The sequence below is a fragment of the Haemaphysalis longicornis genome, unplaced genomic scaffold (genome assembly GCF_048455015.1).
Source record: "Haemaphysalis longicornis isolate Haplotype H1 unplaced genomic scaffold, Haemaphysalis longicornis Haplotype H1 scaffold_67, whole genome shotgun sequence".
Taxonomy (NCBI): domain Eukaryota; kingdom Metazoa; phylum Arthropoda; class Arachnida; order Ixodida; family Ixodidae; genus Haemaphysalis; species Haemaphysalis longicornis.
The window spans coordinates 1,156,867-1,181,200 of record NW_027526419.1 but is presented as its reverse complement, the minus strand read 5'-3'; the positions used below and the strand labels follow the sequence as shown (position 1 = coordinate 1,181,200).

Genomic DNA, 24,334 nt, shown 5'->3' with positions numbered 1-24,334 from the left:
CCGTACCAGGACGGGGCTGCAGCCAAGGCCCAAGGGTACCTGCGGACCCATCCCACCGAGTGACAGCTCAACGGCCACCGTTTGCTCGATGAAACGTCAATTATCTCTTTATCAGAAGTAATTAGCGTAGCATGTTGCTGCTCTCCGGAGTATGCAGCCATGCTCGTTCGGCAAATGCAATTTCCCCACAAAAAAACACCCAAGAAGAAAACAAAACCGAAACCGAAACTGGCTTGATCATCGAGCCAAAGTAAGCCCAGAAACAGGTGATGTCAAACGACAGCGTGATGAGCGTGATGGCAGAAGGCAGCAGCGCGGTTGTGCGAGATGGTTACGGAACAATTCAGTGCGCATGCCGTCGTCTGGCTTTTGCGGCCGGTGGTTGTCAGCGTTGTGTGCTCTGACTGCCTTTGATATGGATGCGTGTGGCGCTATCTAAAGCCATGGTGCTGAAAAGCCAAGCAAGGGGAAGCGTCCTGGGATACGCTTCCCGACAACAGTATGACACTAATCTGCGCCTCAGAGACAGCCTGATACGCGACCGATTCGCCGTCGCCACCAGTCTGTACAAAAAAGACCTGTTCGCACACTACGGGTGCGTCAATGCAATCGAATTTTCGGACGATGGTCACTGGCTTGTTTCGGGTGAGCGCCTTCGCCACTGCGTATTTCTTGCTCGTCTGCTGTTAACGCAGTTTTGTGCGCTGTGTCTCAGTTCACTATGTTGTCTATTCTGTCGCGCGCTTGAAGTGTGCGGATCTCAATCATATTCGTTACATCAGAACGAAACTGTAGTTGTGCACTACATCCGTACTGGAGATCGCATCGCAGTGGACGTTGATCGCAAAGTCCGTAGGTGCTTATATAAGGTCATAAACTATTGCTTTATTCCTTATTTCGCGCTTTTCGGTAATTTCATCGTTTTTTCCATACGCTGCGACAGTTGATTCGCACGTACCTTTAAGCAGCTATCAACCAGAACCTTAACTGTTGTGTTTTTAATTTCCTATTGCAACTTGAAGCTGCGTTAGACTGGGCATCCCCAAGTGCGATTTTCCCGCGCTGTTTTCTGCGGTTGTTCATTGCAGCCGAATTTTCTTCGTGTCGTCTGTGTTCAGTAGACGTGCGGCAAAGAGAGGTACAGCGCACGAAGTGAAAAACAAAAAAAAAAAAAGACCCCACAAGGCCGGACTCGAAATAAAAAATTCTACTACTGCGACTTTGTTTATAATACAGATCTATTGCCCTAATAAAAATAACGAATAACAAAATTTAAGTTTAGACTAATTGATTTTGCTGCGTTTTTCTCTCAATTTGAGCAGTGTGAAATAGAAAACGGCCTTTGCGGTTCTAGTGGCTCGTCACAAACTAGACGAACCGCCTTCGCTGTCCTGATTTGACGCGGGCAGTTAGCGACCAATGAGCTATCTACTCAAAGCACCAGGAGGCACAAGTAGTTATGTGCCCCGTTACATAGTTCTCAGCATAGCAGGCTACATTAAACACTCATCTACTCCTTGATTCATATTATGAACTAAAATATTTTTATCACTAACTGTCGACTGTGCGCATCGATCAGGTGAACTGCTTGTTGACCCCTTTTTTTGAATGAGAAAGCATTAAATGGCCCATTAAGTAAAAAAAGCCGTTGTTTTAAATCAACGTGACTGTGAAGCATTTTATAGTGCTTGCGTAGCATTAATAAAGCACAAGTAAAAGGCTGTGCTGCTAGGTAACACACAGAAATGCACAGAGTTATGTGGAATGCGAACGCAGCTTTGGCTTTGGCCGTGTAAGCAACACGTCATCAAGGACGTGTCGCACTGGCCTCACCCAGTGGTGCAACAGTCACCACTGAGCCGAGTCACTCTGTGCGGAGTAGAATTCTAAGCAACCACTCAAATGATTGCCGACTACAGCTAATATGCTAATTTATAAACTCTATAAAATAACTTGCACTAATTTATTCGCAAAACTCCAGAACATAGTCAGCAGCAAAACCTGCAAATGTTACCCGCAGCGCAAACTGAAGGAGCGCTCGGTGTTCAACCGGACATTAAGGGCCGTATTCTGAGTCCCTCCTCCACTCCATTTGCTTCCTCCACTCGGCTGAGGGGAGGATTCCGCAATGCTAATGCATGGGCAAATCGATTTCAAGGATCCCCTCCACTGGAGGGTCGGGTAAAGGAAGGACTCAGAATACCAGGGTAAGTCTTTCACATTCACAACTCATAAGAGATGCTTCGGTGTCTTTCATGTTCTGTCATGGTAATAACTTCTGCTGAATTGTGGCTTATACATGCCACCGTCACCCTTTCGACAATATCTATGTGCTGCAGGGGGCGACGACAAGCGGGTTCTCCTGTGGAACGTCCAGGAATCCATCTCGGGACCAGGGAGGCCGCACACCATGAAAGGGCGACACAACAGCAACATCTTCTGCCTTTGCTTCGACTCCTGCGGGAGGACAGTGTTTTCAGCCGGTGTGTCCTTTCACCATCCTTTCCATTAGCTTTAGCATGCTTGCAGCAAAACGGGAAGGTGTTTCGAAGCCAGGACAAGTGCGCTTAAAGGGCCCATGAAGACAAAATACAAGTTGGTTTTATTCGAAAGATTTTGTGTTCTATAGTGCCCCCAGCTTTATTCACTGCAAAATTAATCAAGTTAAGCTAAAATTTTTAATCTCGGGCCAAAACGTGTGTTTGAACGACGTTTGAAATGACATCATAAGGACAAGTCCTTCAGCCAAACTTGGTGTAAAGCGGAGACTTGCTTACTGTTAGTCAACCTAGATGGCGCCACCTTACCGCGGCAAGCCGTTTTCTGCCTTTGGTCTGTTTGTGGCCGTATTTAAACCTGGCTTGCTCTTGTTGATGGAGAAAATAATCATTTCTTGAAATATGGTGCTCGCTCGACAAATATGGTCACGTAAGACACCGTCGCTTGCGTCAATCAGCCAGTGTCATCTGAGACAATGCCAAGTCCCCGCAGTGCTGTGCATCTAAACGAAGCACAGTGCACGCAATACCAACAACAGTGTGCATCGGTACTTCTATGTTTACGTGGGCTTTTTTAACTCCTATTGTTTACCCCACCATTCTTAGGGCTTTAAAAAGAATGTGCCTTAAATTTAGGCGCAAATAGCTCGTTCGGTAAGCTGATAAGCTCTGTGCCTAATTTGCGTTTGCTTTTTCCGGCCTCCGCCAATCGCAGAGCTGTCTGGCATGACATCATAGGTTCTGTTGCGGGAAATGAGCTAGTGGGTCACATGGCCATTCCCTTTTTTCCTAATTATACAGCTTATTTAAGCGAAGTTCCGTTAAATGTGTTGTCAGCATGATTCTATCGAGGCAATCTTTGGAGTGTAGCAAACTTGCATTTTGTCTTCATGGCCCCTTTAAAGGAGCCATGAAGAGAAAATACAACTTTGTTTAATTTGAAAGAACTAGGATTCAGTATCTCACTCAGCCCCATTACAGCCCCAAAAGATGTTTTTTTAACAAAAAAAAGCAAGAAGAATTTAAAAACTTTCAAATTTTGCGCCACAGTGACGTGTTATGAGCAAGAATGACGTCATACGGGCCAACAATAAAACGTAATTTTCAGTACGTCAACTGCACGTTAGCATTCAACTGATGCGGTCAAATGGAACTAGAGGCCCCATTACAGACGTCCAGTCATGTGTCATCGCGACAGGTCAGTTAGGCGGCCGCCAATCGCACAAACAAGGTTCCGTGACGTCATAGAAAAGTTGCGGGAAATTGGCTAGGGGGTCGCGGCTGCTTCACACGTTTTCTTTGATATCTCCGTTATTTGTTCGAAGATTGCGATGATATTGGTATCATTGTTATCGGGACTAAGCAGTCTTTCTAATAGACCCAACTTGCATTTTGTCTTCATGGCTCCTTTAAGGCCTATTGAACCCAGTGTACCTAGCATGGTAGTGCAACCAGGTAGTCTTCAGAAGTTCTTAGACTCACATAATACAGTTTGAACTTGTTATAACGAACACTGATATAGCGAATTATCAGCTGGAGTGAACTAATTACAAACTTTGGTTGGTCACGCTTTATTTCAGTGGCACTTATTCGTTTACAACGAAAGTGAAACTGTGAGAGCCACATGCATTTTAGGATATAGCGAAAAAATATTTGACCAGGAGGCTGAGAAGCTACTTGGAAAAACTCCCACCAACTGAAACTGCAGAAGTAGAAAAGGCCCCTTTGTTCATCGACACTGTGGAAAACGTCATCCTGATCAGTGCTGCAAATAGCCACCAGGCAAAGGCCACATCCTTCCTCAAAAAAATATAAATGCAGGGCTGTTTTTTCAAATAAACTTTCTTCTGTTGTAATGTTCCGTTTCGTGTTGTGGTTCATTGAGCTTGAAACCCCACAAGGAGAAAGAATACGGTTACTTCTTTATAGTGGGTTCGAAGGTTAAAAGAATTCATTTTTGTGTCAAGAATTTTTTGCAGGAGCCAGATTAACGATTGGTTTGAACCGATTTTTAGCTCTACGGTTACAACGAATATCAGATATAACGAACTAAATCACTGTCCCGATACTACTTGGTCGTAGCGAGGTTTTACTGTATTCCTTACGTTTAAACCACCATTAGTGCCAACCAAAGGTTGGCAGTCCAAGCTATAATTCAGTGCGCCTAAATGCAGGCTGATTGGTTGTTTCCACTTCAGCCTGGTGCTTCGACTGGTGATATTTGTTACCTAAGAGAAGTGTCAGATTAGGTATTGTGTGTCGTTTCGTAGCGTAAGCTACACTGGCCCAGGTTGAGTGGTTTCGCGTGTGCCGTGAAGGGCCATTCTGCGCAAGCGCGAGAAGCAATAGATTGGTTTGGATCGGATTAATCTGGAATGGCTTGGATTGCATTTGATTTGGATTGGATTAAATTGGATTGTGTTGGATTGAAATCCAATCCCTTAGCTCATGCTACTTATATCCTGGCATAGCCGAGCTAAGCCACTGCTAATTTTTTAGTTCAATTTCTAGAAATTTGGGGTCGCAGTAACACTTGATGCATTTATTCATCTAAGCGGAGCCTCCTATGCCTCACTGGTGGTGTTCACTGTCACGCCAAAGTGCACTGCAGGAAAGCCAACTCTACACAGTGAGGTTTCACAAAATGATGATGATGCTAAGCGGAGGCACGCCGTGCGCCTCAACAGAAGAACTCTTCCCATGGTCGGAGTTGAATCTGGGTCCCTCGTGTTTTGAAGCCGACGTCTATACGATTGCGCCATTGCGACACAGTCGAAGCGGTTTGGAGTTTGGACTCTGACTCGGGTTGCATAGGAAAAAGCTTCGCGTTTTAACCATCTCTCTATTAAGAAAGGGGCTTTGATTTTTTTCTCTTCCAACCTCTGTATTAGTGGCACGAAACAGAGAAGCGTATTATATGTCTCCATAAAACAAACCTGACAGAACCCTCTTCAGTGCTTGACCTTCACGCTAAAATAACTGCTGTCTGGGGTTTGCTTCGTAAAGATCCACGTGAACTGCCAAATATTAAAAGCCAAAGTTGTTTTTTAATTTACCATGCAAAAGCCAGAATTTAGGCCGCACCTCCAAGGTCTTCGGATTTCGCGCACACACCCAAAAAAAAGTCTGTGGGAAGCGGTAATATTTGTGGCAGAACCAAATTCTCTGATTGTGCATGGTAAGCGTTCGAAAAGCACTGTTTATAGCAGTTCAGGTTTCATGTAGGCTTTCCTGCAAGCCTATAAAGAAATAACTATGCTATCCAGTGTCTGCCCTGTAAAATGTACGAGTGCCTTGCCTTGGGTGATGCATGCCTTTCTGGCGTGCTTCCAATCGCACAGTTTTTGCAATAAACATGCACCCAGGGGAAAAAGTTTCCAGGGTGTGTTTTGAATAATTATAGTTAATTTTGGGACAGAAACTTGGGGGCTCACTAAGAGGGTTCACCTTAAATTGAGGACACCTGAGCGAGCAAAGGAACGGAAGATGATAGGTGTAACATTAAGGGACAAGGAAAGAGCGGAGTGGGTCAGGGAACAAAAGCGTGTTAAGGGCATATTAGTAGAAATTAAGAAGAAGAAATGGACGTGGGCACGGCATGTAATGCGAAGGCAAGATAATCGGTGGTCATTAAAAGGGTAACAGAGTAGATCCCTAGAGAAGGCAAGCGTGGCAGGGGGCGGCAGAAGGTTAGATGTGCAGATGAGATCAAGAAGTTTGTGGGGATAAGTTGGCCGCAGTTAGCACAGGACCGGGATAATTGGGGAGGCCTGTGCCCTGCAGTGGGCGTAGATAGGCTGATGATGATGATGATGAGTTAATTCCTCTGTTGCCTGGTAGCTAAGGTCCTGCTACACGTATGGTGATGATGCACCGAAGCATCATGCTTTGCTTATGAATATGAAACAAGGGCGGAGTCACCAGACAGCAGAGAATTTAACAGTAAAGTCTAAATCGTGTCCTGAAAGCTTTTGTCTCCTAGTGTGCATTACATAGTCATGTGATCCTTGTGTAGCCCACAGATTGAGTCATCTGCTTAGCAAGGCCAATAAAGTTAGCAATGGTTTAATAGCACCTCTTTTTTCTCTCTTTTTTTCTTCTGTTTTTTTATTACACAGGCAACGACGAGCAAGTTGTAGTCCACGACGTCGAGACGTGAGTGAAATTTTTGCATGCATGTTCAGCTGTTCCACTGCCTTGGAATGTTCGGTACCCAGTAATGTTTTTTATACAAACCTGGCTTGCTGTCTCTGTGTTCAGAACACAGACACCTCCTTACCCAGCGTGTAAACACTATCGGAAAATAGGCTAAGAAGTAGAAAGGATAGAAACGCCGTTGCTGAGAACAAACGCCTTTGGGCTTGCTCTCTCGTTACAAGCAGTCATTGACTGAAGGAAACCTTTTGTGCCACCGCTTTTTAGACATTCAATACTTGTGACACATTTGCAACATCAAAGTATTCATGAAATTGGGAGACATCCTACATTTTGTAGTGCACATATTGGTAGAAGCTGTTTGAACAGTGATTTGTGTGATGCCAGACCACTAAGCATTGACGAATTGATCATTTTGTGAGCTTCTTTTCAAGTTTTCGACATACTTTTATCCTGTTTCCCCCCAATACTATAAGAGCCAATGAAAGAAGGCTGATTGGTGCAGCATTTGGGAATAGGAAGGCAGGAGTGTAATTGGGGTCAAGTTTAAATAAATGATGTACGTATCAAATTAAGAGAGTGGAGGAAAGGGAGTCGCTGTGTCGTATGTATAAGAGATGGCTTAGAAAAAACTCTTGTTCAGGGGTGTTCCGCAGGGATGCACTTTGTCCTCACTGCTGTTGAATACTGCCATGACAGGTCTCGTCAATGCAGTGCAAAAATATAGGACGTCTTTGCTGGTGACGTCGGCGTTTGGGCGTCAGGATACCAGATGAAATGTGTAGTGACCGTAATCAAAACCACACTGTGTTACAGTGGGCACCACCTGGCAGCCTTGACCGATGGACTTAATTTGTTTGTCTACACACTTTTCTTGGCCTCACTGTAGACTTTTGCCTTTTGTGAAAGTGCGCATCAAACTCCAAGCGAAACAATTTAAGGTGCCCAGCAGGCCCTGGGTTGTGCACAGTCAACGTGTGTCCATGCTTTGGCTGCACTCAGCTCTGGCTACTAGCAGACTATTGTAGCTGCTGTCAGGTGTCACCATGAAAAGCCCTGGACGAATCGTAGGCACTTCCAGTACGTATTCAAGCATGGTGCAGACTTCTTCATCAGCTTATATAAGCCCACTCACCCAATCCTTCATCATCTCTCTGTTATTGTTAATGATCGTGATTGCTACACTTGAATTTAATTCATCTCTATGATGGTGGGATGATGATGATGATGATGATGATGAGAGTGATACTGCCGGTATAGTCCCTAGAATTTTGGATCATCTGCCGTCTGGGCCACTTTTGCATTGCAAGGGTGTGTTGCCGCAGTGATGAAAGTTCGCGAAAAACAGCTCTCTGATCAACCACAGTGCCCCTTCAGCACACTCACCGCATTTGCCATTGAGGCATATTTAAGAATGAAATTGCTGTTCTAGTAACTTTTTACTATGAAGTTATTTACAGTAGCCAACCATCTTTTTTGGATTCCAAAAATTCGGACTTGCTGGATATTTTGGACTTTTCCGAGGAATCGCGAGTTGTCCCATAGGAGTAATAGTTCACGGATTTTTCCGACTGTTTTTTTATTCGGACTATTTTTTGTTCCCTTCCAGGACTAAAAATCGTTCGGCTAATGTATTCGCGTACTTTTTCCCGCCTGAATAATTTTTGGAGGGGAAATAAAGTGAAAAATTAGCATCGTCTGCTTGCACCCCGCTTTTAGCTGTGGTTGCCTGCACTCCGCAGTGAGCAGGCAATCAAGGCCGTGCACAGTACTGTTTGCAGTTCTAAACTTTCGAAATAAACTTATTCAGACAGAAAGAAGGATGCAAGAAAATTGTAATGTCAGGAAAACCTATCAAAACAATGCAGTTTTTATAAAGAGCAAATGCAACCACTAAGAATGCTGCAGTCGGCTGGTGTGCTGTCGCCCGAGGCTTTCATCACAAAAAAGACCCTGCTGAAGGCCCCGGACTGCCGACTAGCCATATTTTTAGAGACTGTACTGCCGGACCTTCGTTTCTCGCAGTGGGACCACCCGGGACGTGTTCATGCACCAGGAGGCCGTCTACGGCCTCTCGGTCGAACCGAACAACGGTCACGTCTTTGCCAGCGCCTGCGACGACGGCTGCATCCTGGTGTACGACGTGCGCGAGCCGCGCTCTACCGAGCCCCTGATCCTGGCCTCCTCGCAGTCGGCCTTCCACGCGGTCGCCTACAATCCGACCGAGGCCCGGCTCATCGCCTCCGCCAACTCGCGGCAGGGGGCCGCCCTGTGGGACGTCCGGCGGCCGAAGCGCTGCCTGCTGCGCTACGACGGCGGCTGGACGCAGAGTGCCATGAGCGTGCGCTTCAACGCCCGTGGCAGCCTGGTGCTTGTGCTGCGGCGCCGCCGGCCGCCGGCCATCTTCCGTCTGGGCGATGTCCGGCCGCTGCTCCACCTGGACCACCCGGGCTACCGCAACTCGTGCACCATGAAGAGCTGCTGCTTCGCGGGCGACCGCGACGACTATGTCATGTCGGGCTCGGATGACTTCCGGCTGTACGCATGGAGGTTGCCAGACCACTTGGAGGAGAGGCCGGATCCGGAGGACGGGGCGGCGTGCGGCTGGGTGAGGCAGGCCCACTTGGTGCTTGAGGGCCACCGGTCCATCGTCAACCAGGTGCGGTTCAACCGGTCGGCGGCAGTCGTCGCATCGTCGGGTGTCGAGAAGATGGTGAAGGTGAGGGGGTGCCTGTCTGGAAGTCTTTTGTTTTTTTTGCTGTGCTTTAATAAGAGACAGTTAAGTGTTGTAGGGGTGCAGATTTGGGTATTCTATTTTACTGCGTGTTTTTGGGTTGGCTTCATGTATTGGAGCTTCGAAGAACTGTTAAGTGCAGTGTTGTTGAAAAGATTGTATCATGCCTTGCAGGAATGAGCCACGCAAAGCGTTTACTTCTCGCAACTGGCTAACAAAGTTCTCCCAGCTGCAAAGATCCAGTTTGTGTCAAAACATTTTGCAGACACATCATTCAGAATTTCTATGGGTGTGACAAATGAGACAAGCTTATTCAGTTGATTCAAAACCACAAGGAATATGTGACTTTGTTTGCTAATTTAGGGGATGTCACCACTGTCTTTAAAGGTATACCTGCTATAAGAAGTTAAAGTTAAGTCATGCATAAAGCTTTTTAATGCTGGAAGCATTACTAAACTACTTAGAGAGATGTGCGTGTTGCACACCTTGTATCAGTGATAACACTCGTCATGTCGCTCTTCACGGTATTGAGTTATCCCACCCAGTCTTTTCCCTATCGTCATCTTAGTATAAAGTGTGATGAATCACCACCAGCCCTCACATGAAAGTAATTTAATTCCTCCCCTGTGGAATCATATTTTTCACAAGATTGCAAAATGTGCCAATTCTCTTTGTAGATCTCGTTTTTGCCTCGTCCCAGAGAAAGATAGCGACTATTATGCAAGCAAAGAAATAACTAGGTATTTACGAATCGAGTTGTTCTTCATTTGCTTCAGCCCTGAATTCGAGCATTCGGTGTTGTCGTATTGTTATGCATTTCTAAATAGTGCAGCATGGATTTCTGTGATGGCTTCCTGCTGGATGGAGCAAATTAGTCGACCAATTACATCGCCTATAACGATGTTGAAAGTATGGCATCAGTAGCATCAGGGAATGTAAGAAGTGGCAGTTCTAGCAAGCACTGGTGTTGGGCCCACACTTCGTGCCTTCGCAATGCCTATTTAACTGGATGCTGTATTTGAAAAGCATTGTGCCAAGAGCCGGACCTTGAGGAACACCATGTGGCTCGCTTTTCAGGCGGTTGCGTCATAAAAAAAAGTGTCTCACACTTCAAACATGTAATGGCTGTCATTTTCAAGATCCAATTAACACTCCAAACCCTGCACCCTTCGTTTGTTGTTTGACAAGGCAGCAGCACAGAGGACCTCAAGGGAGTACTGACACCCATTTTCGGCGTTAATATTATCGCACAGTTGGCTTCCTTTCCTCAACAGAATACCCTGGATGAAATATGAGTGGCCTGCGACGCGAAAAACATACTTAAATTGGATCTCATTTGTCGCGCCGACGGAACAGTACGCAGAGTGGCACTCAGCAAATGAACGTCAGCGTGACATCATCCCGTGGTAGCCAAAAGAAGTGACACGGACACGGCTCGTCAAAAACTCGTGACGTCACTTCACGCGCATGGCACATTTATTACAATAAAGGACACGTTTCACATTCTGCACTCAAGCCCTGTTTGCATACAGTGGTGAGCAATTGGAGCTAAGATTTGGTTAGTATTGTTATCTTCTAAATTCGACCTAAGTGAACTTGGTTTCATGACCTTTTTGACTTAGAAGCAATTTCGACACACACTTTTAGGTATCTTATTTGAACGAGTTTTTCTTACATAACGAATAGCAGTTACCATCAACTCGGGTTGAGTTTTACCCAGGCAATCAACTTCCGTTCATTCAACCATGATGCAGCTGGAATGCGATGAGCAATGCCACAAATGAAGACAGCTGCAGCATTCAATGCCAGCTTCCAACTGTATCGAATTTTGGTCGTGCAGTCAACTCCCCTTTCTGCAACTATGGAGTTTTATGCCAATACATATAGAGAGAAGTCTGGTGCGATTTCCTCCACGATCCACGCTTCAATGAGCGTCCCGTTGTGTACCGCGGAGAAGTGTTCTGTTGGTACTTGGCACGGCTCATGAACAGGCTCAAAAGTTGTCTTTGGCTGCAAAAAATCACAATGTTGCTGTTAAAAGTCTTTAGTTGTTTCATCAATACAGAGAAGTGGCTCCTGAAATACTTATTTGTCAGCGTTTTTATAAGAGCTTTATGCAAGACAAACAAGCAAAAAAAGAAAAGCCTGCCACGGTGGCTCAGTGGCTAAGGCGTTGTGCTGCTGAGCACAAGGACGCAGGTTCGATACCTGGCTGCCGCGGCCGCTTTTCTGATAGAGGCGAAAAGCAAAAACGCCTGTGTGTTCGAGATTTTGGCGCACGTTAAAAGATCCCCAGGTGGTCAAAATGAATCCGGTGCCCTCCACTATGGCGCGCCTCATCACCTGCGTTGCGTCGGCGCGTTGAACTCTACAGTTGATCAATCAAAGCACACACAAAAAAAAAACTGGCAAAAACCATGAGGAGCAAGAAAATGGTGAGCGCTGATGCACGCGTGCATCATCGCGACCGCCGAGTCCCCAGCTCGTGCAGTGGCTAAAGCAAAAAAAAAAAAATAAATAATAATAAAAAAGAACTACAGCACGGTTGTGAAGTGCTACCGCGCAAATAATGCTTGTCATGAGGAACATGATGATATCGATGCATATGACGATGACTACTACTAGCACAGTGCAAAGCAATGATGGAACGTGTAAATAAACAAGTTTCAAACTTGCACAAACGCTCGATGATGTGTCCGTCAGTGCTCACGTATAAAGAAGTCCTGCTGCTTCGCTATGGTTCAAGCCTTGCGTGACTTAGTGCAAGCTTTGCCGATTGAACTGGTGGAAGTCTACAATGCAGAGGATGACTTTGCATCCACAACTTGGTGCGAAGAAGACGGCGACCTCTTCGATGCATATGACGACGATTACTAGCACCGCAACCATGCAAATAAACAATGGTACCGGAACTTAACTATGTGTCTGGCTATGCTCACCTACAACAGCTTCACCGTTCAATTCTTGTGGCGTGTGAGTTCAAGCTTCCCTGAATTTTCGCAGTCCTTTGCAGTCTTCCTGAACCAAGGAGGACTGCAAAGCTTTGTAGTTGCGATGGGGAAGGAGAGGTAGCAGCATCTGACGGACGAAACGATACCACCCGCAATTCATTCCGTGGCTGCGCAGTGAAATGCTGATTGCGGAGGCCGCGCAGTTTCTTCACCTGCGGCAGATGCCGCTAGCCTAACCTATGACGAGTGCTTGTGACATTATCTGGCTGCGCTAGGAAGCCTCATTTCCCCTCCTGTCTCATTCTTGCTCTGTGGGTGAGGTGCACTTGAAAATTTTTCTTTAAATTTGTGAGATTCTGAGTGGCAGAAACTTGGAGGCTCACTAGGAGGGTTCAACTTAAATTGACGACGACTCAGCGAGCAAGTAACGGAAGTTGATAGGTGTAATATTAAGGGACAAGAAGAGAGCGGGGTGGGTCAGGGAACAAACGCGTGTTAAGGACATGTTAGTAGAATGTCAGAAGATGAAATGGGCGTGGGCAGGGCATGTAATACGAAGGCAAGATAACCGTTGGTTATTAAGGGTAACAGAGTGGATCACTAGAGAAGGCAAGCGTGGCAGGGGGCGGCAGAAAGTTCAATGGGCAGATGAGATCAAGAAGTTTGCGGGGATAAATTGGTCGCAGTTAGCCCAGGACCAGGAATAATTGGAGATTCATGGGGAGAGGCCTTTGCCCTGCTGTGGGCGTAGACAGGCTGGTGGCGATGATGATGATGAATTTATTTATCAGGGGCTGACTTTTGCCTCGCTGCTAGGATAAGCACTTTGCACCGTGGTGTCGTGCCTGGAGATGACCCGTCTGTCTGTTCTTGGGGGGCGATGCAGCTGTGGAGCAGCCTGCCCATGCAGGGTTCATCGGGCTCCCTCTCGTCGGCGGAGGGGGCGAGCGAGGGGGAGGTGCAGCGGCGGCGCTACACGTATCAGGAGTACGTGGACCTCGTGTTGGAGAGCGGGCAGCTCATGAGCCACGACTACAGCCACCAGTCGGTCAACGAGGACCCCCGCATGATGGCCTTCTTCGACTCCCTGGTGCGTGCGTACAAGCGCCGGCTGCTGCTTTCTTTTCAGCGCAGAGCACTTTAGGTGCTCGCCTTGTCGTCCTAGCTCACTCGCTGGAAACAAGTAGAGCCACACGGCGCTGCGTTGTAGCGGCTGTCGTCGCAGCGCAACCCAGAGGCTTCAAAAGCCAAGCGGTTTGTATAGTCACGAGCGTTCGAAACTCGTGAACCGCTGGCGCTTGGCATACATCTCCCCGTTGTTTAGCGCAAAGAAAACTGCAGGTAAATTTGAGGCAAAATATACGCAATTAACCGCCAGCACCTGCGTTCATTTAGTTAGAAATGCTCGTTGGGTTGGTTTCTACGCTAGTAAGTGAAAAGAAGTGGCAGTGCAACGCCGGCACGTGCGGGAGGAAAAACAAGCACAAAAAGAACAGAACTCCCGCTGGCGCAGTTTCAGGCAGGGGGCGCGCAAGCACTGTGGAGGCGGGAAATTTGAATTGCATTGGGTGGTAGCAGTGAGCGGATAGCGACGCTACAGCCCATTATGGCAAATCACTGCTCTGCCCTTCCGACAGCTTTCACATTGAGTGGAACAGCTTTAACTTTTTATGAAGGGGGCCACGAAGACGAAATAAACGTTTGGTTCGTTAGAAAGGCTGCTCTGTCCCGATAACAGTGATGGAAATTTCGTTAGAGTTCAAACAAATGATGGATGTGTATTAGGGAAAAGCAGTTGAGGCGATGACTTTAACGGTAATGCTTTAATATGAAAGCCTGAAAGGGATCATGAAGACGAAATACGAGTTTGGTTCATTGAGGGGGCACATCGGTCTTTGGGAGTGAAAAATTACCCAAAGAAGCATTTTTTTTTTTTAAGGTATCACTTTTCTCTCAATTTTCACAGTTTTTCCTCCGAAAATTCCATACGTGGAACAGTGCCAGGTACTTATCAAAGCCATAGAGGCCCAATTTCAACAAAGAAATTACAATTTTCCCGTAATTCCCCAATTTTTGGCCGCGAGTGGTATCGCAGTGATGCGAAATTCTCGAGAGGTACATCATCCCAGCATGTAGTGCGGCTAGGAAGATCATTTCTTTTGCACTGTGAAGCTGAATGTTTAAACCGTGCAATATGGGAAGCAGATTTTGCATTTTGTGTTTCAGTAGTTTGTTTAATTAGCATTATTTTTAATTGGCTAGCAGTAGTAGTTCAGACCTAGCAGTTAGAAGTGATGTCAAAGTATATGTGATGTGACTACGAAAAAAAAAAAAACTGCTCTCCACATTTCATTCTTCATAACTTCTAATATCTATTTATGCCTTGCTGGTAATCTTTCGTAGAATAGTTTTTTTTTCTCTATTGTTCTCAAGAACAATCAAGGAAAATTTTTGATTAACTCGGAAGCTAGTTACCTCACATCAAAACTACTCAGATATTTGAAATCAGCTAAAAAACTGAACAAGCCCATGAAGTTTTGTAAAAATTTGTTGGAAAGGGGACAAAAAAAAGTTTCTAAGACCAGTGTGTTCCCTTGAAAAGACTGCCTTTTCGCGATAACAGTGGTACCAGTTTCGTAGCAAAGTTCAACAAACAAATAGTAGAGGTATCATGGAAAACACGTGAAGCAGTTGCGACTAGTACGGCGATTTCGCCACGACGTCACAGAATCATGTTTGTGCGACTAAGGGCCGCCTACCTAATCCGTCGCCAAAAAATGTGACTGGGTAATTCTAGTGGGGCTTCTAGTACTGTTTGATTGTGCCACTTGAACACTAACGTGCTGTTGATGCACTACTAACTGTGCTGTAGGCTTTTACCCATATTTCATCATTCGTGTCCACCAGGTGTCACTGTAGCGTGGAAGTTGAAAGCGTTAAAGCGAAGCTTTGAGCCTCTAACTGTTGTCGTCTATAGTCCACGCAAAAGGCACTGCAGGAAAGCCAACTTTCTCGGACAATGACGACGATCGTGGGCGAAGTGAAGCGAAATTGAAATGCTTCCCGTGGTGGTTGGAATCGAACCCGGATCTTTCAAGTTATGAAGCTGACGCTTAACTCTTTCGTTACGGCGGAAAAAAACGGCCGATTTTGAGTGCTTCCACAAAACAATTTTTTTTTTTTCCGCTTGAGCTACTGGACACACTTAGCCTTGCTATGCATGAAATTGTAGCTCATAGATTGCTCTTTCAAACACAGAGCAGCAGTTTTGTTAAAGGTACAATTACTTACAGTTTATTCGTCAAGTAATCAGAAAAAAGCCCCCAAGAAAAGTATGCGAAAACACAAATCGGCAATTTTACCGAGACTAAAAATTATTTCAGGCATTTTAAGATGTACAACTTGTTCCTGCGTTCCGTGGCTATGATTAAATATATAAATCAACAGTGTAAACCAAGGTTTGGATTTTTGAGGGCCCGTCAACCTAGCGGAACTGACGGCTGTGCCACGCCGCGAAGGCACTGAAGGGTGAGTGAGTCTCTGTAAAATGTGCATCAAAGCATACTCTTTTGTGTTCTCGCACAAAATCCTTATCAGTTCGGTGGTAAAAAACAAGAAAAAAAAAATCCACCGCTCTTTAGAAGCATCGCGCATCGCCCTGCAGCGCTAATCTGACACGAGCACCAGGTTATCTTGAAGGTGATAGCGCGGTACAGCGCGGTGCATTTGGCAAAATATCCTGGCCGTACGTTGTTAAGACCCTAAACAAAAAAGTAAAACCGCAGTCGTCAGATAAGAAGCAAGTTTTGTTTATAAATACAACGCGGAGTCACAAAGAAATTGCCTGCCAGCGCTTGTTGAAGTGCGAGGCACCTGAACTGGAGCTTCGTCGTCCGAACTGAAATCTGAATATACAACACCGTTGCTTGACCCATCACTGCTACTGGAATCTGAAAAATCGACAGCAGGTGCCAAATGAGCTTCGGAAGGTGCTGTCCGGGTGGCCGATCTATTGTTGATGGGCGAGGGCACCAAGTTCACCAAAAAGTTCAACTGCAGATAAAAACATACCGGTGAACTGAGCTTTCAAAGCATCCCCCATAATTTTTTCTACAAAACAGGTCGCAAAATCTATTCTTAAATTCTGCATAAATTTGGAAGTGCAGTTTCATGTGAAAACAGAGTCCATATCTGAAAGTGGAGCGAGAATCTACATTTCTCCTCTCATGTTCAGCATCATTGTTTTTTATCCGTTTTTTTTTTTATCTCTCTTAAACTAGACTGAGTACTCGAAAAATTTCTTGTGGCCCAAGGATCCCCTCCTACCCTTCCTATGGTCAGCTTCCGACTCCTCCATTCGCAGGTGCAACGAGACGAAAATGGCTGGACTTCGTCGGACTCAAGCCAGGAAGGAGCGCCTCCCGCTCGACCCTCCTCGTCGGAGTCATCCAGCGATTCGGAGGAAGAGGAAGAGGAGGAGCGTGGGAGGCAGATCGCACAACTCTGTCGGCTGAGGCGCATTCCCGACTCGTCGGAGGACAGCGACGACCACTGGGTCACCTCCAGCCCGACCCTACCGTACGGATAATCAACTGGATTTCATGCGGGCAGTTGTGATTGATTGATTGATTCATTGATTGTAGCTTTAATGCGCCGAAGCTACCCCTGAACTATGAGGCGCGCCGTAGTGGAGGGCTCTGGATTCAAATCTCCGGACTCTCGATTCAAATCTGGGCACATGGGTGTTCTTTTGCTTTTCGCCACCTTTGGAAAAGAAGCCAGGATCGGACTCGCGTCCTTAGGCTCACCAAGACAGCACCGTAACTGCTGCGCCACTATGGCGGGTGCGGGCAGTTGCGCTTTGCGAGGGAAACTAGTTTGCTGGTTGCTATATGGCCCGATGTAATGTACAGAAATCCAGATCGGATTGGAGGGGACATCGAGACAAACTACAAACTTGTCCAGTTCAAAAGAACTAGTCTTTCATAACTCGCTCAGCTCTAGTATCCAGCAACGGAAGACATTTTTTGAACCAAGAAATGCAAAAAAAAGATTTATAACTTCCAATTTTGCGCTCAATTCAAACTGGGTGAACATGTAGATGTGGTTTCGCGACTTTTGTTGCAGTCGAGATTGAATGAAATGAAGTGCCGATAGTATTGGTTCCGCTAACCGGACACTAGTTTACAATTCCGCCCACAACGGCTGGATCCCCGGGTGGTCAAAATTAACCCGTAGCCCTTTGCTACAACATGCCTCATAGCTCGAGTGTGGCTACAGCGGGTAAAACCGCACAATCAGTCAACCGGCACTAGTTTACGCATGGCAAACTACACCACTGCATGAAAATTTTACAAGCAGTCTTTGATGTCTGAACTCTAATCGTGCTCAAACAACAGACAGAATTTGTCTCAGCATTCCAGCCTTGCCTAGCTTGGGTAACCTAAAACGGTAAAGGCTGATTTCTGCAAATACACCTAAGACATCAGCAAGGATTGGATTGACAGGGCTCAAGAGAAGCCTTCTGCACCGAACTTGCAGCTGCTAGACGGGACTGCAGTGATTAGCTGTCTTATCTGACTGCACCGAGTTATGCGAGTCACAGACAGCCTGAATTTCGCCTTAAAGCCAACTACACTCGCCCCGGTCAAATTTATTTTGAATGAACAGTACGTGTCATCAAACCAACTGAGCAATGGCTGGCAGCCCCATTAAATGCATTGTTAATAAGTTCGAAATGTTTAGAGGAGCCATGAAGACAAAATACAAGTTGGGTTTATTAGAAAGACTGCTTAGTCCCGATAACAATGATACCAATATCATCGCAATCTTCGAACAAATAACGGAGATATTGAAGAAAGTGTGTGAAGCAGTCGCGACCCCCGAGCCAATTTCCCGCAACTTTTCTATGATGTCACGGAACCTTGTTTGTGCAATTGGCGGCCGCCTAATTGACCTGTCGCGACCGCACATGACTGGACGCCTGTAATGGGGCCTCTAGTTCCATTTGACCGCATCACTTGAATGCTAACATGCAGTCAACGCACGGAAAATTATGTTTTATTGTTGGCCCATTGACGTCATTCTTGCTCATAACACGTCAGTGTGGCGCAAAATTTGAAAGTTTTTAAATATTTCTTGTTTTTTTTTTTTTTTCGCTAAAAAGAACATCTTTTGTGGCTCTAATGGAGCCGGGTGAGATACTGAATCCTAGTTCTTTCAAATTAAACGAAGTTGTATTTTCTCTTCATGGCTCCTTTAAAATAGCCCCATTGCAGACAACACCGCACCTGCCAGCAGATCGCGTAAACAGCCATGAAGTGGAAGTGATGTGCTGGCTAGCCAGGAGAGCGTTTGATCGCTGCTAAGCACGCTTCTACGAGGGCTGTTGTGTTGCGTACAGATTTGCTCCGGCCAGCCGGCTGCAACGTCACTTCAACCCGGCTGCACTCCTCTCGATTTCGGTTTCAAAATTGCCGAGTTTTGATGGTCACTTGCGCCGTGCACGCACGTCTTTTAGCTGTCATATTTTGTATCCGCAGCCTCTCTAGGTAGACTAGTATGCAGAAATGGGTTTTCAAGAGGTGAATATTTTCAGTACAGTTGGCCTTACGTTTCCTAATGTGTAAGGGACACAGGCATTTGCGTTACACGGATTGTGTGGGGCACCCGACGTCTGCTTGTGCACTTTACGGAAATTCTTCCGTTATCGCAGACCGCAAGCGGACGCGGACGGTGCAGAACCAGGGGCTAGTCAGCCCACGGCCAGCGACTCCAGCAGGTAAGCCAACAAATTTTCCACGAGAGTTGTAAACTTGTGCTACGATTAGAGGCAGTTTTGTTCAGCAGCTCAGTTTCAGTGTGTTTTGCGCGCGACGATGTTAGCGTGACATTTGCACCTCTCCTGGAATTCCTCGCAAGACTTTTTTCCCCCACCTTAGCACCAGACTGCTCTGCACTTCTTGTAGCTCGAAGTCCAGGCGGACTTGGCAAAGTTGTATACAGTAACACCTCATTACAAGAGACAATCAAGGGAACCAAAAAACGTGTCTGTTGTAACCAAGGTCTCTTGTATGCAATGTTGCGGACATAGGAAAGGCAACCAAACCGCTTTCACTCAAATGTCTCTTATAACCAAGTGTCTCTTGTAACAGTGTCTCTTGTAACGGGGTTTTACTGTAATTGCTAGAGGTTACGCGGACATCAGTGCACAAAAGGTGTTGCCTGTAGAAACGAATAAGGGAATGAACCTTTATTTCGGTACTCTGTGTACTGGTGGGGTGTCGAAAGGAGCTTTGAAGACGAAATGCAAGTTTGGTTGATTAGAAACACTGCTCTGTCCCAATCACAAACGATGCCAGGTGTATCGCAAACTTCAAACAAATAATGAAGATATTAAAAACGTGAAGCAGTGGCGACTCCCCGACCGCTTTCCGGAAACTTTTCTGTGACATCGCATAATCTTGTTTGTGGAGTCGGTAGCCGCTGAAATAATCGATAGTCAAGGCACATGACTTGCAGCTAACACACTAGAAATTATGTACTGGCCCATACAACATCCCTCCTGCCTGTAACATGTCGCCGTAGCCCAAAATTTGAAGGTTTTTCAATACTTCTTGTGTTTTTTCAGCTAAAAACATCTCTCGTGGCTGGAATGAAGTGGGGTGAGGTACTGAAGCGTAGTTATTTCAAATTAAACAAAGTTTTGTTTTGTCTTCAGTACCCCTTTTAAAACTGAATAGTTCAATTTGGAAGTTCTGAGAGGAAAACGTACCACATTTGCACGTAAATAACGCGAGGGGGGCACTTTTGTTCTTTACGAGAAAGAAAAAACATATGTTACGATTATAACGCGACGTAAATGTCACGGGGCACCCCGGCCTCGCATGCAAGTTCTCTGGCTTTGAGTTGCTCAAGCTCAGCGTTCACGTTCAAAAACTGGCCGCAGTGTTCACGGACGAATTCTGCCAGATCATTCTCGAGTTTAGGGTAGTGGCCATTCTTGGGTCCACGGAACGCTTTACGAGCCGGTGCTGCTTGAAAGATGTGATAACAGCACTTGCTCCAACCTCGAGTGGTCGACTCGCTTAGTCCGAGATGCCGTGCCGCACTTGAATTTCCCTGCCCTGAGGACAACAGGATCGCCCGTTTCTTAAATGCGGCGGTGTACTGATTTCGCCCGTTCATTGCAGCGGCTCAAAAGGCAGAAGCAAGTACGAACAAGACAAAGCACAATGAGCAGCCAACGCCACACCGCCGCGCGCACGTTAGCTCTCGCCTTCGGACCAGACCACCTGGTCATGTGACCACTACCAACGTAGCCAATGGCATTATCGGGAGAAGCCGGCTCCAAAATTGCCGCCGAGAGCAGCGAGGTTTCAGCGACCAAAATTCTAAAGGTAGGGCAGCGGGTTCATGGCTAAAGTTCCAGGCATAATAGTATGAGGAGCTAGTCAAAGAAGAAGGTATTTGAAGAAAGAAAGGTGAGAAAAAGAGCCCGCGCTGTGTTCAAGCCCGAATATAATGCGAGGGGCGTTTTGGAGGCACAATTCGTGGGGCGAAAATTCACGTTATATTCGTGCAAATACGGTACATTTCGTCCCGAAACATTCCTGGCATCGCTAGCTGGTCGCAACGTGTGCACTGCAGAACCGGTAGTATGTCGTGATGTGTTATAAGATAACACAGGCACTGTGATGTGGGTTTTTGGACTGTCTCGCGATTCTAGTGGTTGTGAAATCCAGTATGTGACGTTGCCACACTCAATGCGCAATGATGTACGATTTTCCCTAGGCTGAAAGCAGTCGAAATCGAGACACTTCATGCACGTCTTCACAGTGACGATTGTTGCTCGGTTGTGTACGAGAGGTGTGGCTAATAAATGGTTGATTCCTATTATGCTTTGTTCAAGAAATCGTGGCTACATTTTGAATGGGGCTAGGTGACGGCTTATCACATTTTTGGAAAATAAAGTTTTGCTGCGAGGAATGGGACCGTACAGTAGCATGTATGGCATGAAAGGTACAAGCAGTGCTGGCTGTCAAAAGTGATCTCATTACCAAGGTAAGATCTCATGCCCAAAACATCGTTGAACCATACACTTCACTGTGTACCTAAAGAACACAACTGTCGTGTACGGCCGCACCAAAATTATTGTAAATAAGGCCCCCACCCCCCAGCTCTAAAATGATCTCCATACCAGCGTACTGTCGTGGGCTTTATTTTGTAGCTTAAGTAACAGCTTGCAGGTTCACTCAATGACCATTGAACTACCACAAAGACAGGCATGCCTCAATTTTCGTTGGCAAAGGTGGTGCGAAAACAACACTGCTACCGTGACTGGTCTGTAGCTCTGCGCACAAGCAGTGGAAACGTTCATCAAAGCACCACCAACATTTTTCGACTTTCTCTTCGCAGCCCCCCCGGCGGCGGTCGCCGAGCAAGACCAAACTTCAAGAGGCCCCGTAACGGTTTCCGCGACCGTAGGTCATACAGGCGGCGTCGACGCAGTGGAAGCGCCGACACGCAGTGACGACATGCCGTGCCAAGAAGGGGGGGCAGTTCTTTGTTTTTTAATTCCCAATTAAAAGTCCAGGCGCACACGCAGTGACGACAAACATGGAGTCGACATGTCCCCTCAAGGAACAGTCTTGCTCCCCCCATTTTCTTTTCATTCTTCTAAAGGTCCGCGCGAACCTTGAAGCCTGGTCCTTTCGGCGGTTCAGTAAGCGAAGTCAGCCCGCCGGCCGGCTCGCAGGAGAAGCGACCGTTGCGAGGTCCCGGCTTGGGCCTCTCTCCCTTCCGGAAGGCGTCCAAGAGCTCCTCGACGTCCTTCTGCGACAGGTCTTCGTAGTAGTCGTCGTTCACCTGCAACATCGGCGCGTTGACGCATGCGCCGAGGCACTCGACCACGCTCAGGGTGAACATCCCATCAGGCGTCGTCTGACCCGGCCCAATTCCCAGCTTCTTTTCGACGCACGCCTGGATGTCTTCGGCTCCCCGCAGCATGCACGGAGTCGTGGTGCAGACCTGGACGTGGTAGCGACCCACTGGCTGCCGCATGAACATGGTGTAGAAGGTGGCGACTTCGTAAACGCGCATGCGCGGCATTTTGAGGTAGTCGGCGACGTAGTGCATAGCGGTGAGCGGCAGCCAGCCGTGCTGACGTTGGGCGAGGTCAAGGAGCGGGATGACGGCGGCGTTCTTGTGGCCCTCGGGGTAGATGCTGGTTATGGCTTCGGCCCGTTTGATGTTCTCGGGGGTGAACTCGAACTTGACCTTGGCGTTGTTGTGCTCGTCGTCGCGGTGGATGAAGAGCTGCTCGCTTCGGAGAGCGGCCGAGCTCGAGATGGAGCGGCGCCCGAGAGGAGTCTTCCAGAGCGCAGACTGGCGTACAGCCCACCTGCAAGCTTGCTGCATCTTGTCCGTTGGTGACTTTACGGTGCCCTCCGCGACCACGCTTCTGTTTTGGCTCGTCGGGTGTTATTTAGTGTCGCAGCGAGCTACGACGGTTTTAAGAGCTTACGGGAGCCACCCCCCTTGCGAGTGTGCAAAGGTTAAATAAAACTGCTTGATGAGAACAGTCTTGTGAACGCTTACTCGATCGACGTGCAGCTGGGAAGCAGAGATGGTGCCGACCGAGTAACGAAAACAGTAGTTATCGGTGATGGCGTCGGGTGGTTGGATGGAACGCCGCTCTGTTACTCCGTCAAGTGGCGCTGCAGTGGCATCATCTAAAACCGGAAATTCAACACAAAATCTAGTTTTATATTTTCTTCGTATTTTTTAAAAATAAAACTGCTTTTTCAAAGTGTTGATTGAGAGAATCAAGATATTGCTCGTGTATATTAACATGCAATTCTCAAATTCGTGTTTGCGTTGGCGCTGGCCTGCTTCACTCTCAAGCGCCGTCACTCCGTTTACCAAAGAAGTAAAACAAGAGGACGGGTATTACTTGTAACCTTGTTTCGGCTGTTTATTTTATCTAAATTTAATTATGCGCTCATTCTGGCCCTATCAAAACCCTGTTTCGTGTCTAAATCTTGCGCATGCAGAAATGAAACAGTGGGTCGACCCCAACGTTTAACGTTGGGTCGACCCGTCGACCCAGGGTCGATCCATGAAGTGAAGGCGCATTTTGAGAGTATTTTAACTTCCGCCGCCAGTATATACATTTTTTATTAAATCTTTGTTGTTGTTTGCCAAATTATTTTAGTGCGTTGACACCGCCGTTTGGTTATGCGCAGTAGCAGACGACACACTTCGAACGTTCCGCCTGCAGCGCCACACAACGGCTATCCTGGAGCTCGTAGGAACTCGCGCGGCATTCGAAAGCTGTCGAAAGCGTAGAGTTTCATGCATGGTCGACAGCATGGTCGACAATTTCATTTTTATGCATTGTTAGTTCACTCTGACCTGGTTACACGGCATTTGACACTGCAGGAGGTTCCGAGACTGAGCGGTCATAAAATTGTTCAGTCCTCAGACCAGTTGAAACTCGACTGGCAGGTACATAACTTTGAAGCTGAAGCAACACCGCATCAAATGGGACCACAGAATGACGGGGACAAGCACGTGCGCTGACCAGCAACCAAATGATTTATTGGTTCTGTGCGCCAGCTGTTTATAAGCGCGCGAGCGAACCCTACGCAGCAAGAATAAAAAATAAGAAAGGAAGCAGGCCTGCTGGAGATAAGACAGGAATCCAGGTCTAAAAGTATACAAAAGGGGTATAAATATACTCATGCGTCAATCATAAAGACACTATGTTTTTGGCATGAAGCGAAACACCAGGAACACAAACACAGTCATCGCCGAACGGTGCAATATCTCGGGTGCCCGTCGGTTTCGGCAGAGACCTAAGATGCGGCATTGCTCAAACAAAGGAGTGCAACCGCATTTGAGGTGCTGGCTGAAAATGAAATCGTGAAGGACAAACACAGCCTTCCGAGGCTTGATGCACGACAGTTGCGTCGAACTATAATTAACTCCTTTTT

At 46.8% G+C, this 24,334-nt stretch overlaps 2 protein-coding genes across 2 annotated transcripts; one reads left to right on the top strand and one right to left on the bottom strand.

The window, feature by feature from the left end:
• Positions 1–272: 272 nt before the first annotated feature.
• On the top strand, positions 273–21,955 carry LOC144144258 (DDB1- and CUL4-associated factor 5-like). The gene is made up of 8 exons (XM_077675627.1): positions 273–645; positions 2,340–2,483; positions 6,617–6,653; positions 8,679–9,372; positions 13,225–13,428; positions 16,702–16,916; positions 19,054–19,119; positions 21,756–21,955. Exons 1-8 carry the CDS (start codon positions 420–422, stop codon positions 21,868–21,870), a joined length of 1,701 nt encoding a protein of 566 aa, XP_077531753.1. The 5' UTR covers positions 273–419; the 3' UTR covers positions 21,871–21,955.
• On the bottom strand, positions 21,543–23,030 carry LOC144144260 (NADH dehydrogenase [ubiquinone] flavoprotein 2, mitochondrial-like). The gene has a single exon (XM_077675629.1). It carries the CDS (start codon positions 22,755–22,757, stop codon positions 22,017–22,019), a length of 741 nt encoding a protein of 246 aa, XP_077531755.1. The 5' UTR covers positions 22,758–23,030; the 3' UTR covers positions 21,543–22,016.
• Positions 23,031–24,334: the final 1,304 nt, after the last annotated feature.